General features: G+C 45.2%; 1 protein-coding gene across 2 annotated transcripts in view; it reads left to right on the top strand.

The window, feature by feature from the left end:
• GPR63 (G protein-coupled receptor 63) overlaps window positions 1-12,424 on the top strand; it is a 286,168-nt gene extending 273,744 nt beyond the window's left edge. The window contains exons 1-2 of one of the 2 annotated variants that reach the window (XM_069235528.1): window positions 5,484-5,548; window positions 10,479-12,424. In XM_069235528.1, coding sequence (XP_069091629.1) covers window positions 10,599-11,858 — 1,260 coding nt within the window. In that variant the 5' untranslated portion in view covers window positions 5,484-5,548; window positions 10,479-10,598 and the 3' untranslated portion in view covers window positions 11,859-12,424. Of the gene's footprint in view, window positions 1-5,483; window positions 5,549-10,478 lie in introns of those variants that run through there. The other variant, XM_069235529.1, reaches the window with a different exon arrangement.
• The last annotated feature ends 3,301 nt before the right edge of the window (window positions 12,425-15,725 follow it).

The raw sequence follows: 15,725 nt of genomic DNA, 5'->3' as shown, positions 1-15,725 counted from the left end.
CCCTGGGCGAATCAACCAGGCCAGTAACTTCCCCGCTCACCCCTCCTCCTCATGTCCCCTACCAATATATTTCTTGTAATCATGGCATCGGAGGCGCTCCAGTGCAGTGTTGTATAATTCCCTGTTCTCCAATAATCTCACGTGTGCCCCAGGGTTGCCATCAAGATCATTGCCACACCGATGTATGGTGGACTCTAGACGTAAGATGTCCCACTCAAGGTCCCATCTAATGCCCACTGTTTGTCCCAAGCAATGTTCCCTCAATACCACTTTTAAGGTATCCCACTCAATTCCACAGCTAGATTCTGTCCCTGGGTTTGACAACAAGTATTCAGACAGCCTGGACGTCGATGCCTCCCGGAAGACTTTGTCCTCTAGGGCACTAGAGTGCAGCCTCTAAGTCGGGACCGGCGGATGGGCCTCTGTTGTTTGTAAGGAGAGGAGCAGGGGACTGTGATCAGAAATGGCCCGACCAAGGCATTCCGTCTGTGTTACCATACCGCTAAGGAACGAAGAACATATAATGCGATCTATTCTAGTGTGCACGTGGTAAAGGTGGGAATAATATGAATAATCTCTGTTCAAGGGGTGTTGGAGAACCCATATGTCCACCATGTCCCAGTGTGATATCCAGTTTGTCATGCCCGCTGCTACCCTCAGTCGCCTGGCCATGCAGTGGCGGTGTTGAGCGGTCTATGAGGGGGTCCGGTACCCTGTTAAAATCTCCCCCTATAAGGAATGAGATGTCAGTGGATCTTGTAGAGTGTAGAAAGGGAATCTGCTCTTGGTTTGGTGCAAAAATACTCCCCAACACTACAGGCTTGCCATAGAGGTGTCCCCCACCAGTACACAATGACCTTCTTTATCCACCTCCACAGAGGAGGCCTCAAAGGGCACCCCTGCTCTCACCCAGATTGTCGCCCCCCTTGCATATGCAGAGTATGTAGTTGCGAATATCTGCCCCCACCAACGCCTTCGGAGGCGTTCTACCTCTACCTGGGTACAGTGTGATTCCTAAAGCATCGCAATATGCACCCACTTATGTTTAATGTATGAGAGAACTTTGACGTTTGGCCACCAAGCCTAATCCTCGGATATTCCAGGATATTATTTTAAGCTAAGAATGTGTGTCCGCCATACTCATTAATAGGCGCGGCCTGTATTATGTTCCCCAACTGCCCCATGTCCTCCCACAGGATCCCCCAACATCACAGCATGTCTCCAATAACCATGGGTTAAAACAAATGCATCCCAACTTCCCTCCCCAAGAACAGCAGAGCAACCGCTGACCGCCCAAACCGTATAAACCACTGTGTAACGATTTATTATCTTCCTGCTGAAAAAGCCAGCAGGTGATTGGGGGCGGTCATCAAAAACATCAGGGTCGCCTCCCATGGAGTGGGTCAGCCCATGACCTCAGTCCAACAATAGACACAGGCAAGGGCGGGACCCGATCTCATGAAGCAATGTCAACTGCTGTCTGGGGCGTCAACCGGGGAAGCCCTTCCATGATACTAGTCACAAAGTAATCATCTGTGGACTCTCCCATCACCGGAAAGTCCTGGTCAGGCCAGGGTTCACCTTCTGAAAGGCCCCCCTCCGACAGGGAGGCCGCCGCCTGCAGGACAGCTTTTTTCCCTTGGCTTGTCTGCTGCCGAGTCAGTTTTTTCACTCAAGTATTTCCTACTAAGTGTCATGTACGCCACTTCTTGCACCGGGATGGGTCAGGCTCCACGTTCTGTGCTCTATTGGTACCCATCCGGTACATTTCCAGGCACGCCCAGGCTTTGTCCGGGTCTTGGTAAAACTGGGTTTGGCCTTCTAGCATAATCTTCAGTTATGACAGAAACATCGAGTGTCGATTCCCTCATCACGTAGTACTCGTTTCACTACAGTGAAGGTGGCTCGTTTGGCCTGGACTGCCGCCGTGAAATCTGGGAACAGGGTGACCCGGGAACCCCCACTTCGAACGGTCTCGCCTTCTGCAGCAGGAGGTCACGGTCTCTGTAGTGTAGGAGTTTGGCCACTATCGGCCTTGGCGTCCTCCCCGGCGCCAGTGGAGGGGCCGGCACATGGTGTGCCCTTTCCAGTGCAAAAAACAGCGTAAGGGGTTGGTCCTTCATGATCGATCACAGGCATTGTTCCAGGTAATTCACTGCATTGGGCCCTTCTGTATTTTCGGGAAGCCCATTGATACGCACATTATTACGTCTGCTGCAGCCCTCCGCATCTTCAGCTCTGTATTGAAGTTTTTGAATCCGCTCTGTGAGCTGAGCAAGTTGGGATTTCGTTGCCTGGTGAGCAAGCCACAGATCCTCCAGCACCTCTTCTGCATCCTTCACCCTATAGGACAACTTATGATGGTCGGTGCATAGGTGGCTGAGTTTAGTCAATACTTTGCCTATCTCTTGCCTCAGTGTTGTTTTAGTGTCCTTAGTGGCCCCCAGAATCTTATTCAGGGTGTCTTGCATGTTGGGGGGCTCGGGCCCTTCCCTTGTTTCACTACCCGGCCATTGGTGGCCCGGGTAGGAGATAGCCAGGCCTTCACTCTGTGATTTAAGTCAGACCTTCCTCATGGTGAAGGCGTGCCAACTGCGAAGTGCAGGGTCAGGACCACCTTGTACCGAGGCAGGCTCCAGGTTAACAAGAGGCCCCGTCATGGACTCCATCTCCCCCCGGGTCAATGCAGTACGCATGGCTCTTGGTGCCGCAGTTCCAACAGTGGCCCAATAAATGTAAATGACAGAGCTCCCCCCCCCAAGTGTGTGCAGCCACCACAGAGTGTGCTCCACCATAGTTCTCCAGCAACACACCACAAGGAATCCAGCAGGGTGTCTGTCTCAGCAACTGCACTCCACTCTGCGGACCCCCCTCATCTGTCTCCTCTCCGTAGTCTGGTAGGCCAAAATTCCAGCGCAGGAGAATATTTTGCCTCTGTAGGTTCAAGCCCCCTGTTTCTCAATCCCACTATGGGACTCCAGGACCTCCCACCCCACCGTCACCAGGGCGAGGCCTGCACCTCTTCGGGGCACCCCAGAACCCCCTCTGCAGTCCGGTCTATGGCGGGTGCACTTCCACAGAAGTTCAGTCCACGCCTGGGCCCCCAGCAGGGGGACACCCCCCACCTAGGTGCCGACTCAATCCGGGCTACCACCAACAGCACCTGGCAAGGGGGAGGCCCATACTCATGGTGCCCCCCTCAGCAGGTCCATCCTTTCTCCACTGCAGCCGGCTCAGAACCAGCTGGGCCCCCAGGACCCCCCACCAGATCTCACTGCCTCACTTGTGGGACCAGGGGGACCCTTGTTTGTGCTCCACTCCTCGATCCTGTGTTCCTCCCACTCCACGGTGCACCTCGCACCGGGTAGGGGGCCCTGCCGCACCCCTCGGGAGGATGGGGCAGCCCGGTCCTTCCAACTGAGCTCTGCCTCACTTCACTGCCAGCGGCCTGGTCCAGCTCCAGGGCAGCCAGGGACGGGACGGGCCCGACATTGCCGCTCACCTGCCCCAGAGCAGGCTGCTCCAGCCGCACCAGTCAGTCAGCCAGGCAGTCCTCCGGCGCTTGGGCTACACCGCCCATCGTAGTCACATGTCAGCCGGCCTTGACCCTTCTTTCAGTCAGCGGGGGCCCCGTCAGCCAGTGCAGGGACAGGATTTTTAGCAGGCCGACCCAGAGCTCTCATTTCAGGCGGCTACCATCTTCACTTGCCAAGCTCTGCCCCCAAAAGTGAGGAAGCTTTTATGGCTTAAAAATGTATCCATCACCACATCAGGCCTCCTTCCATGACTTTTGTAGAACATGTTCCCAATAAGTGTCCTTGACCCATTTGGTAGAGTTTTCCTTCAACTTTCTAGGGTCTTCCCATACTCCCTCAAGCTTTAGCTTACTACATACAATGTTCACGGCTTTAATCCATGACATGGTACAACGCTTATGTAATAGCAATAGCTGCTGTAGTGCAGCTTTAAAAGGGGTCATCTCTTGGGTTGTCCATATTCTAACCCAGTAGGTCAGGATTTTTAGACGAGAAATATGGTCAACCCTTTTAACGCTCAGATCCCATCTTAAAGGTGCAAGTGAGGTGCTACTAGGGACACTCAAAACTGATCTTGATTTCGGATTAATATTTAATTGTAAAGTGTCCCCCGGGCCCCAGATTAAGGCCCCAAAGCGCCTCCCAAGGTCACAGCTCTATATACCTCCAGGGCTAGTGACACAGCCCTGATAGTTAAAGCTTTATACCTCCTGACAATAGTCGCTGCTCTGTGTGTTAATATTGATTTGCTTTTTGTCAGCAGAAGGTCCCAGGAAAGCTTGTCAGTGAGCCTAAATCCCAAGTAGTCAAAGCTCCTGACCTGATCAATGCTGGAGCCCTCCAAAGCATTCTTGTTTTTTAAAGAATGATGAGGATTGATGGTCATGAACTTGAATTTGCCTGCATTGATGCCAAGCCCCTGTTCCCTGCTGAACCCCACAAAATAGTTTAGCAATTCCTGCAGGCCAATGGGGTGTGAAAGAGCATCAGGGTTTTATCTGCAAAGAGCAGAACAGGGATATGTGCACCAGCTATCTTGGGGCAATCATGCTGACATTTGTTGAGGGCTTCCACTACACCATTCATGAACAAGGAGAACAGTGTAGGGGCCTGGACCCATCCCTGTCTCACCTCATGACTAACAGGAATCCTGGGGGGAAAGATCACCCTGTGTGTTCCACCTAACCTACGCAAATGTGTTTGTAGGAAGCCAACAAAGGAGATGGAGTAAATCATGTGGGATCCCCATTTGGGGATATACTTCCAGAGAGTGCGCCTCAATACTAGATCAAATGCTGCACTCGAATCCATAAAAGCTACATACAGGTGGTTGTTGTTGATGGTGATGTGCTTCCAACAAATAGTCATAAAATGAAAAATCTGGTCTATAGTACCTATGCTCTTGCAAAAGCCCACCTGTAGATACAACAGGACCTGGCGTTCTTCAATCCTCTCCTTCAAACAAAATAGGACTTGCCTACATCAGATTTTCTGGGTGTTATCAATGAGGTTAATCTGCAGGGGTGCCTTTTGGGCCCTTTTAGGTCATGCGTGCAAGCACTTTGACCTGTTGGAAGTAACCAAGCCCATCACTTTCACTAGTTCGTGGGCTTGCCTTTCAAAAATCCTTTATCATTGGTAAATGCTTTGTTTGTTCCTCCTTGGGGCGGTTTTGTTACCGCCTTGCTGATTGCCCGTGTTTCATGGATCATTTCATGAATGCTGATACATTTGACTGTGAGCAAACTTCTTTTGCCTTTTGTGTGTCTCCTTCGTGCTTATGCTCATGGCGTTTTGAAATGACTTGCTTATGTCAACTGTTTTACTTTTCATTTCAGTTTATGTGGCAAGAAAAGTCCTGTAAGGAATTTACAACACTAATAGCTCTAACTTGAGCAAATGCAAGCCCCATTGCATTGCAAATGCTTGTTATGGATTGGGACAATAATGGCACCATGCTGCCTCTCTGGGATTTCCTCCCCGTACAGAACAGCATTGCTTAACTCATTCAGGTAGGGTACCCAAATTTCAGGCTCAGAGTGGAATACATTGACTGGGATATTGTCTAGGCAAGGAGCTTTCTCCTTATTCATATGTGAAGTAGCGACCCTATTATCCTCTATTGAAAAATCTATGAAAGGGATGCCAGAGACAGGTAACACTACCAATGTGCTGTCACCTATGTTCTCCCACTGGGGGCAGTTTCCTTTGATCACAGTTGTACTTGTGCTATATATGGTCAACCCATAGATCAACTGAGACTTGCATTTGGGAGAGGTAGAACCTCCACTGCTGCTTGTTGCAACTATTTTCCAAAAGGTTATATAATCACATTTCCCCAGAACATCTAACATTTTTCTCAACTACCCCTCCTCCCAGCTACCCCTAGCGTTGATCAGTATAGTCTTGTAGGCTTTCCTAGCACAAGATATGTGTATGTTGAGTCATCTTTAATGGCCCTAATTAATCCCCCTTTTGCCTCTTTGCACTCCTTGGTAAACAAAGGGCAGCTTGAAGAGGTCACATGCCCCTTCATGCTCTGCTTTATGAAGTAATATTTAAGGATACTAAATACCTCAGTGTGCTTACTGTTAAACATAGCAGCTTCCCAGTCAAGAGGATTATTGGTTTCAAAGTGGTCTTCAAGTGATTTAAACATTTTTGCCTTGATCTGGGTATCCATACTATTATTGGCCCACTTTATGTTCTTGCAATTATTTGTAAGAGTTTATGGCATTATGGAGGCACCACTGATTTGCTCAACAGGTGTGCGAAACAAATCTAATTTAAAAACAGCGGCAAGGGCATTATGATTGCTTTCTCCACAAGTGACAACTTCTATATCTACCATGTAATTCCATAGCCTCGAGTCAAGCCGAATGTTAACTATGTGGTTAGTATACTCTTTTGAGGCTGGTTATCAGATTTAGTGCGCCCAACAGCAGCTCTCTGGCCGAGGACTAAACAAAGATGGAAAATGTGACTTGCTACTTTTGGCCATTTCAAAGCTGGCTTGCTTGTGAGCTCAGGGATGCCCCTCTCCTCATCCTCTTAAACCTTTAAGGCTGAAAGAGGTTCAGATTGAGTGTTAGTCGCCAGCTATTATCAAAGGCCATGGATTATGTATAGTGCCCTCTGATAGAGCTCGAACGGAGTGTATAGCTGAGGACTTCACGCTTTTCTGGAGTTGGGGATCATGTCTAGGTGGTTTAATACAGCAGATCTATGGAATGTCAAATGGATGCCTCAGATATCCTTTGACCCTGAATCTAGTAGTTTCACCTTTTGTAATTGTTGATTTTTTTTTGCCAGAATATTAAGCTTTCCAAGGCTCTCCCAGATGTAGCTGGGATGGTATTTACGAAAAAGGTGAGCTACCCTGGTCTATAAATTGGCTCTGTAGCTCATGTTTCCTGTAATAGAATGATTTGATAGCTATCTATAAATTCCCTCCATTCCGAATCATTCAGTTTAGCCTGTAGCCCTATGACATTCCATGCCACAATTTTAACTTCAGCATCTTGTCTCACTTCAAATGTAGCTAGCGTTGGGGATGTCTTGGGCCAGAGAAAAAGATTGTGGTTGTGTGGTGAATAACTCTTGTGCAGTCGCAGGGATATTTGACCTCGCCCTCTCCAATACAGGGGACCTACTGCTTGCTAAGCCAGGCTTTTCCTCTCAGGTGACACAACATAAGATTTGTCACTAGTCTAGGCAGCGTCCTGAGGGAGTCAATCTGCATCAGGTGTAGCCAGGGAACTAGAGCTGCCCGACCTCATTTCATGTGCTATTCTTTGGGTCAGGGCCAGACTTCTACTATCCTCAGGGACAGTTATTGGTGGCAGTTTTATTTTAATACATATGTTCGCGGCATTATGTAGGTGCACTCTATGCTCCAAGACAATCAGACCTTCGTCTATTTTGCCGTTGGTGAACCTTATGCCTATGTAATCAGTGCCTCCCAGCTTAGTGATAAAACACCTGACTTGCACAATATCCTCCCTGATTATGGACCAAAAATTATGTACTTTGAGTAACCAATTAATTTTCTTATTGACTAGTGCTTCTTTGCTTTTGAAGGCTCAAGAGATTAATTTAGGAACATTTGTTAAAAATCTCTCATCCCCCACATGGGCACTGCCACTGCTTTCTCCCAGCAAGTGATCTTGTGGAGCCAATCTCTTACTCATCAAGACTGAGGGGGTATATGCCTTTCCATTAGGCTTTGTTGAATCATCTGGTAAGGATCGCAGTATCATTGAACCCTTAGCTCCCTCCCTTTGCTGCATGCCCTTGCCCTTCCACTTGTGGCCTCCTTCTGCATAACGAGCAGTTGCTCTATAACTAGGATTAGGATAAGATATCCTAGATACATTAAAATTGGTAAACTTGGTTGGGCACCTAACTTGGGTGTTTAAGGTGGCTAACGGTGGGGGTGCTGTCACATACAGAGCTAGATCAATCGGTTTAGTATTTCTGGGTGGGAAAAGCCCCTTACCCTTTTCTAAGTGCAGCATTGAAGTCAGTTTGTCCACTTTTCCATCAGAGTCTGCGTGAAAAAAGTAACAGATTTCCTTAGCTCGTTGATCTCTTCCCTCAGCTATGTCAACTGGGCATTGGTGGAGATATCCACTGTGGGTTCGCTCAAACTTGCTCTCTGACCACTTAGGGCTGTAACGCTTGAAGTGGGGGAATCCTCATGTTGATAAAGAGCTGAGAACCTGTTAGTGCATTCAATGTTGACATGGATGGGGGTTGGTTGAACATCACCTGTTCCTGTACCCGGTGATGTCTCAGACTGCAGTGCACCTGGTATTACCTCGAAGTATTTCTGGGAGAAGGTGACCCTGGTGCCTGCATTTTGCTTTGACTAGAGGGCGCTTAAGTTGAATAGCATCTTATATCCGAACTCTTTGATTTAGTCAATCGTGTTGGATACCCCTTGTCTTTTTGGGTCAGCAAACCCTCAACTTCTTCAATTAAGACCTCAATGTCATCCAAAGTGCAATTTCCGCAGAATCCTTTGCCTGTTTCTTTGCTTTCCCTGATTTCCCTGGTTCCCCTACATTATCCACAGCCTTGCGTTTCCCCATTATCATCTAGTCGGAGTGGAAGAAGGGGCACACCTCTAAAAAGGGTTTTGTGGTGGGCTTGCAAGTAGATGTTCCAGATAGTGTTAGCCCAGTTTTTACAGGCGCCTAGTTCATGTTATTAAGTCGTACAAAAAATGCATTAAGCAGGCACTACCATACAGTTTTCCAATAATCAAAGTACTCTTCTGGGAGGGAGAGAGTTCAGTTTTTTAACCCAAGGATTAAAGCGTTTGTCCCAAACCTTAGCAAAATGTTGTTGAATAAGCATTATACAAGTTCGGCCTTCAGTAGCTATGTCAATCAATCTTTCAAGTCAAGTTTGTGCTAAAAAAGGAAGGGTTGCTTTCTCAGGCATGTGAGTGCCCTAGCGATTGGAATCTTCCCCAAGCACAACAACATGCAACAGGACAAAAGGTAAAGTCACTTCTAACACAGAGGGCATCCACTAGTTATAAATTTTAGAATAGGACCAAAAATAAAGTACCTTTTCCTAGGGACCAAGTGTAGTGGCCCAACCCAGCCTCGTCTGGCCCTGGATCGGTGCAGACGGGCCCACTCTTGGCCCGGTCTCTGCATGGGCACATGCCTGGGCGCATCCAGCGCACGTCCCTCACTGCGGGTCTCTTGTTGCCCTTTTTAGGCCTCCTAGCCCCTCTTGGACCAGTATTGGGCTGTGTGTATTCTGGGCAATGAAGTCCCAATTGCAAGCAGCTGGTAGTTTTGGCGTTTCCTATGCTGCAGGTCTCTCACAACCCTTTGAAGGCCACCTAAACCCTCCTGGACTTCTTGGGGCGGCGTTGAGCAGCGTGGATTCTGGGCAATGAAGTCCCAGTTACAGGCAGCTGGTGGTTTTGGCGTTTCTTATGCCGCAGGTCTCTCACAGCTCTTTGAAGTCCACTTTGCCCCTCCTGTGGCAGAGTTGGGCAGCGTGGATTCTGGGCAATGAAGTTGCGGCCAGCTGGTGGGTTTGGAACTCTCCTGCCCCAGATACCTGCGAGTAGTGTTTTTAGTGGACGACGAGATTCTCCCTGATTTCCTGCGCATCTTTAAGGAGTTCGCTTGCGTAGGGTACAAAGAGAAGAAGTGCCTAGTTAGAGATACACTTGAAACTATCACCACATAGTCTGAACAGACATTTCCTGAGGTGGAGGGAAGTGGTTTAATAATAGGGTGGCCTTTCGGGTGGACACCTGCTCGGTTGTGTCCACACCCACCTTCACTGGCCTCAGCTTATAGACCGGTATATGTGTTGGAAGTAAATTATAAAGAATTGATCCATCAATTAAGTTAACTTTCTCAAAATAAACAGCTTTACAACAACAGATAGGCATTGTGTTAAAGAGAAAAAGAACCCTTGGATTAGTTGGAGCAATCGGTCCTAGCGGTGGGGAGGAAGCAATCGTTGAGGTTGAAGGAACCTCTTCACAGCTCTTTACAGTCGCTTCAATGGGCAATAGGCAGGCTCTTCACTCCGCCCAGCTGGCCAATTATTTAATCATTTATGGGGGTGGGCGGGCACTTGTTGTTGTAATTGTTTTTATATGTATTTATTGTGTTTTATTTTTATCTTATTGACCTGAAAGGGCAAGGCATTGCTCATGGTTCTGAATAGTCTGGTTGGGTGGCTGCCGTTTGTTTCTGTTACTGTTGACTCCTGTTGTAATGACTTGTTCTTCTCTTTAATGGTTTTCTCTGTTTTGGGTTTGTTGTAACAACATAATGGTTCATTTCCTGTTTCTCAAATGTCATTGAAGTTAATCTTCCAAATCAAATGTTTGTTACATCATTTTCAACTGCCATTTTTGAAGACTTGCTCAATTTAAGCTCACATTTTTTTTTCTATTTGCAGGTAAAGTGTATATAATGGGAGTACACTTACTGTAGGAGCTTCACTGCCGCTGACCATTAGCCGTTGAACACGACACTTCCTTTGATGACTTCTGCTTGAAAATACAATGTTGGCACAATAATGTTTTTTTCTGCGATGCTGACACCTGACCGTCCAAGGACACCAAACAGCACGTTTGTTGTCTATGAAAATGCCTACACGAACTTTACAACAACAGTGGCGACATTCCAGCTCGGCATTGATCGGCCATTAAAATACAGTCCGGGTGCCATGGTTACAACAGAGACCAGCACCTTTGCAATGAACAGTACGACGACAATCCCAGCACAAGCAGTTCCAGGGAGCCTCAGCTTGCCACTCCAGATCATTCTCTGTGCAGTAATGATATTTATACTGTTGCTTTCTTTCTTGGGGAACTTTGTTGTCTGTCTGATGGTGTACCAAAAGGCAGCTATGCGATCAGCTATTAACATCCTACTAGCCAGCTTGGCCTGTGCCGACATGTTGCTCTCTGTTCTCAACATGCCTTTCGCTCTGATCACCATCTTTACCACTGAGTGGATCTTTGGAGACATCTTCTGTAGAGTTTCTGCCATGTTTTTCTGGCTGTTTGTCATGGAAGGGGTTGCCATCCTGCTCATTATCAGCATTGATCGATTCCTGATCATTGTCCAGAAGCAAGACAAGCTCAATCCTTACCGTGCAAAGATTCTCATCATAGTTGCTTGGGTTACCTCCTTTTGTGTGGCCTTCCCGTTAGCTGTGGGCAGCCCAAATCTGCAAGTTCCTTCGAGAGCACCGCAGTGCGTGTTTGGCTACAGCACCAACCCTGGCTACCAGGCCTATGTCATATTTGTGGTCCTTTTTTTCTTTTTTATCCCTTTTATGGTGATGCTGTACACTTTCATGGGCATACTCAACACAGTGCGCCACAACGCGGTTCGTATCCACAGCCACCCTGACAGCATATGCCTAAGCCAGGCTAGCAAACTCGGTCTCATGAGCCTTCAGAGGCCTTTCCAAATGAGCATAGATATGAGCTTTAAAACCCGTGCCTTCACCACCATTTTGGTTTTGTTTGTTGTTTTCATCTTCTGTTGGGCACCCTTCACCACTTACAGCCTTGTTGCCACTTTCAACAGTAACTTTTACAATAAGCACAGCTTCTTTGAGATAAGTACGTGGCTGCTGTGGCTATGCTACCTCAAGTCGGCACTGAATCCACTCATATACTACTGGAGGATTAAGAAATTCCGTGACGCTTGCTTAGATTTAATGCCGAAGTACTTTAAGTTTGTACCACAGTTACCCGGTCACACAAGACGACGCATCCGGCCTAGTGCCATCTATGTGTGCGGAGAGCACAGATCCGTTGTGTGAATCACTACCAGTTGTTGAGTGCAATTTAAAGGGAATAATTCTACATTTTCAACAGAAAATGATGTGAAAGGGAACTTTAACGATTGTCACATTCTGTATTAAATCAAGTCCTCTATTTGAAGCAGCAGTGCTATCTAGAGTACTAAAAATAGTTAGGAATCTCGCCTATTTCTTACTTTAGTCCTATTTCTCGTCTTTTTTAGACTGGGTCATCTCTTCAAAAAATGCCAAAACTGATTTTATTTCCCTCCAATTTTGATATCTTGTTGAACAATAATGGTCAAATTTGTACACTCTATTTCAGAATCTTTTTGCGGATCTTGACTTTTTGTGTTCTAGTCATGCTTTGAAATTTTTATGAAAAGAAAATATTCCCAAGGACATTGACTGAATGGTATCTGTAACAAGAAGAGCGCCAGAACATTAAATTCCGATTACTCTCAAAAAGAGCGCTACAGTGCTTTAGGACAGCACTGCACATTTACGTTTTGCTCTCCTTCTCCATTTCCTACATCCTGAATAAATGTGGGTAGTGCTGCTGCTTTAAATAAATGCATATTAATGTGGAACTTTGGTTTATTCTAGCGAAGCCTGCCACTGCCTTCATTGTAGGCATAGCTTATGCTGCTATAATTAGCCTGACGTGTCAATTCCTAAAAGAGGTTACTGCTTTTTGCCACGTTACTTGAGCCAAAAAGTCTTCTTAGATGAGTATTTTGGGCAACAGATTTCAGGGGTGTTTAGAAACAAATAGGTGACATTAGTTAATAATTGTCCTTCGCAATTAATTGTATGTGCACTTTACGAAAACAGCTACAGAATCTGTGGTGTCACTTGATAGCTATATTTTTTGTTCTTCACATAAATGCTATTTTTATAGTTCTCATACATAACGCTTTGTGCCGTGCTTAAGTGAATAGCATGCTGACTTGCTTAGTTCCTGAGAAGTGTTGATAGATCTGTAACTGTAGTGTACGATTTTTGTGTTGAAATGGTGCTTTAATAACTTGCTGTTTTTTTATTGTTACTGCCTTTTATGACTCGAGCCACATTGCACGTTCTGATTGACAGTTTTTTGAACCAATGGTTACGCCGAATAAAAGTAGAGGAAAATTGAAATGGCATCGAAGTCATAGAGGAAGAGAGCTTTACTCTAGCATTAAATGTACTGTACAATATTCTGAATCCAAAATGTGACTTCCGTTTTCCAAGTGACCCCATGATGGCTCTTTATTTATTTTTACATTCAATGCCAATGTGCGTATTGTGTCAGTGAGTGCCCGATTTACTAAGCGAGGCAGGTCGTAAGCTATGAGTGCAAATTGCACACTGACATTTCGCAGCCTATCTGTTGCATCACAAAATTCTTGTTCGTGGGGTGAGGGAATATCCTGCCTAATGATCGGTAGTTAGGTAGGTCACTCTTTGTGGCACCCTGTGATTGGCCACGACCACAGAGATGATGGACTGCCAGAGAAAACCGACCTCCATTCCTGCATTTGTACTCCCCCAAGGGTTGTTTTAAGGAGCCTTAAAAACAGATACTGTTTTAAAAGAGCTGCTTCCATTTTGGAAGATGTCGGAGGGAGCAAGCGTTTGTCCCTTGAATGCCCGGTACAGTTAGCAAAGCGGAAGCTGTTCAATGTGGGTGGTTCCCCTTTGCAGATCGGTTGCCACCTCCCTTATTCATAAATTGAAATTTTTGTAAACAAAACATTGATTCATCTCATTGCAGATCACAGTTTGGAGGGAACGTCACTTTCATGAACCTCCTAACTTTGATTAAAATGAATTTCAAAACCTTTTTTTTCTGATTTGGAAAGATGAATTAGAGGAGCTGAGTACATAGCAAAATACATATGTTACAGCTGCTGATTTTGTGCATCACGTGGTTGCCAATGGCAAAAAGCTCTGGCACATAGAGCACTGGGTTCTGTGGGGAAACTTGGAAACCCTCCTACGTGTTTTTTCTTTCTGCATTTAAATTGTTTTAATAGGTTCATTTTTTTTTTTTTATTTTTTTTTTACATCTTTAGAAGATGGGTTTCGGCCAACTCTAGAAATAGATTTACGAAACAAAAATCTACCATTTACTTGTTGCATTGTTTAGGAAATCTGTGTGTTGACTTGAAATTTACTTGAGTGTGGATACTGGCATCTCCAGTTTACATTCACAAGTAGTTACATGGCATGCCGTCTGCACATTTTGTGCCACACCCTCCCATAGAGCAGTGGTCTGCGGTGGCATTTGTTGCAGATGTCTGTCACCGTTTTACAGGATGATTTCTCACAGCAAACAGTAGGGCTGTCTTTGATAACTGTGCATGTTGTATGATGCCCTTATTGTTATGCTTTCATATTATGTGATCAAAGTTTTTCCCCTAACAAACATGAGGCAGGTGTTCAGCCAGTGTTGAGGCACATATTGAAAATAACAGGATTACATCACTCTATTTCGCTGCTGTCGATATGGGAAGTTTAATGAACATCTTTTTGGCTATCAATAAATATATATAAATCACATACAAAAATGGGCAACCTAAACAGATGCAAATGGCTTAATGAGCTGTTTTCCTCCAGTGTCGGGAAGAGTGCAAATGAGAGTTTGAAACTGATAAACGGACAGATTAACAATTGCAATTGACAATTGCATAAGTAAAATAGGTAAAATATGTAAAAGTATGAAAAAGTAAAATAAATAATATGAAAGAAATAAACGAAGGAAAATGTGTTGTAAAATGCTCTTTTAGTTGTTTGGTTGCTAAGCATTCTCTACACATATATGGCCCAATTAGCTAATGTTTTAGCACGTGTGAATTCTCGTTTGTTATACCAAAACAGCCATTTTCCTACCAAAGCAGGATTGATGGAATTTTAGCATGCAAACGAATACGAAACATGGACCAGCATGTGGAAGGTTTTTGAATGTGGATCTTTCTGGGTTGGGAGGAGCGTGGCAATATAGGTTTTATTATAGACCCACAAACATATGTTACAGGTGTTCACTATTAATTTGCACATAGTTCCCACACAGGAAACATACAAAAAACGTACTCCTATGTAAGTGTAAAAGGTCAGTAACACCACATATTTAAGAGAAGTTTCTTAATATTTTTATGTGGAAAGAAAGAAAAAGTAATTCATGTAAAATCACGTTTCTGCTTTGTTTACTCCTGAGAAGCGCCCACCTAGTGCGCATGATGCATGTGTGCATTTTTTGCATTGAAGGTCATCTCCTTTATGACTCAATTTTATGAATCCTATAACATTTTTAAATCTCCTTAAAACAGAGGTGATCCTATGTGGGTAAAATTCTGACTTCTCAGAGGCTTAGTTTGAGAATCCAGTCCATAGTTTAAATATTCAATTTTCTACTTGGATCTCCAGTTTGCTTTAGAGCGTGTTTGTAATTCCTTGAGTAGTTTAAACTCTTTATTGCCATTTTGACTCTGGAGTCCTCTTTTTAGGTTTGGCGTTAACAAAGGCCTTTTGATTTTACTAAATAGATATGAAATATACTTAATTACATAAGGGCTTTCAGCCATCCCTCTTCATCTGCTGGTCTCTCGTTGTATCCTGTCACTTGCCTTTTTCATCCAACTACTGAAGCCTGTGGTATGCGGTAGGCCACTTAAGCCATTGGCTAACTACTTTGCGAGTGATAGCATTTAGCTCTTTTAGAGCATAGGCACACACACAGGTAGTTGTCTTCATTGCCAGGATCTACTATGGGAATTTGTGCTTTTTGAGCCAAAAACAAATATGTTTGCTTTTAACCATTTTTTAAATATTGTCAAGAGCTTAGCAGCTCCCCCAGCATTAAAGTTTTGCAAAAATAATGACAAAACAAAACCGTGCATTGACAAA

Source organism: Pleurodeles waltl, chromosome 5 (genome assembly GCF_031143425.1).
Source record: "Pleurodeles waltl isolate 20211129_DDA chromosome 5, aPleWal1.hap1.20221129, whole genome shotgun sequence".
Classification (NCBI taxonomy): Eukaryota; Metazoa; Chordata; class Amphibia; order Caudata; family Salamandridae; genus Pleurodeles; species Pleurodeles waltl.
This window is presented reverse-complemented; position numbering and strand designations above follow the sequence as displayed.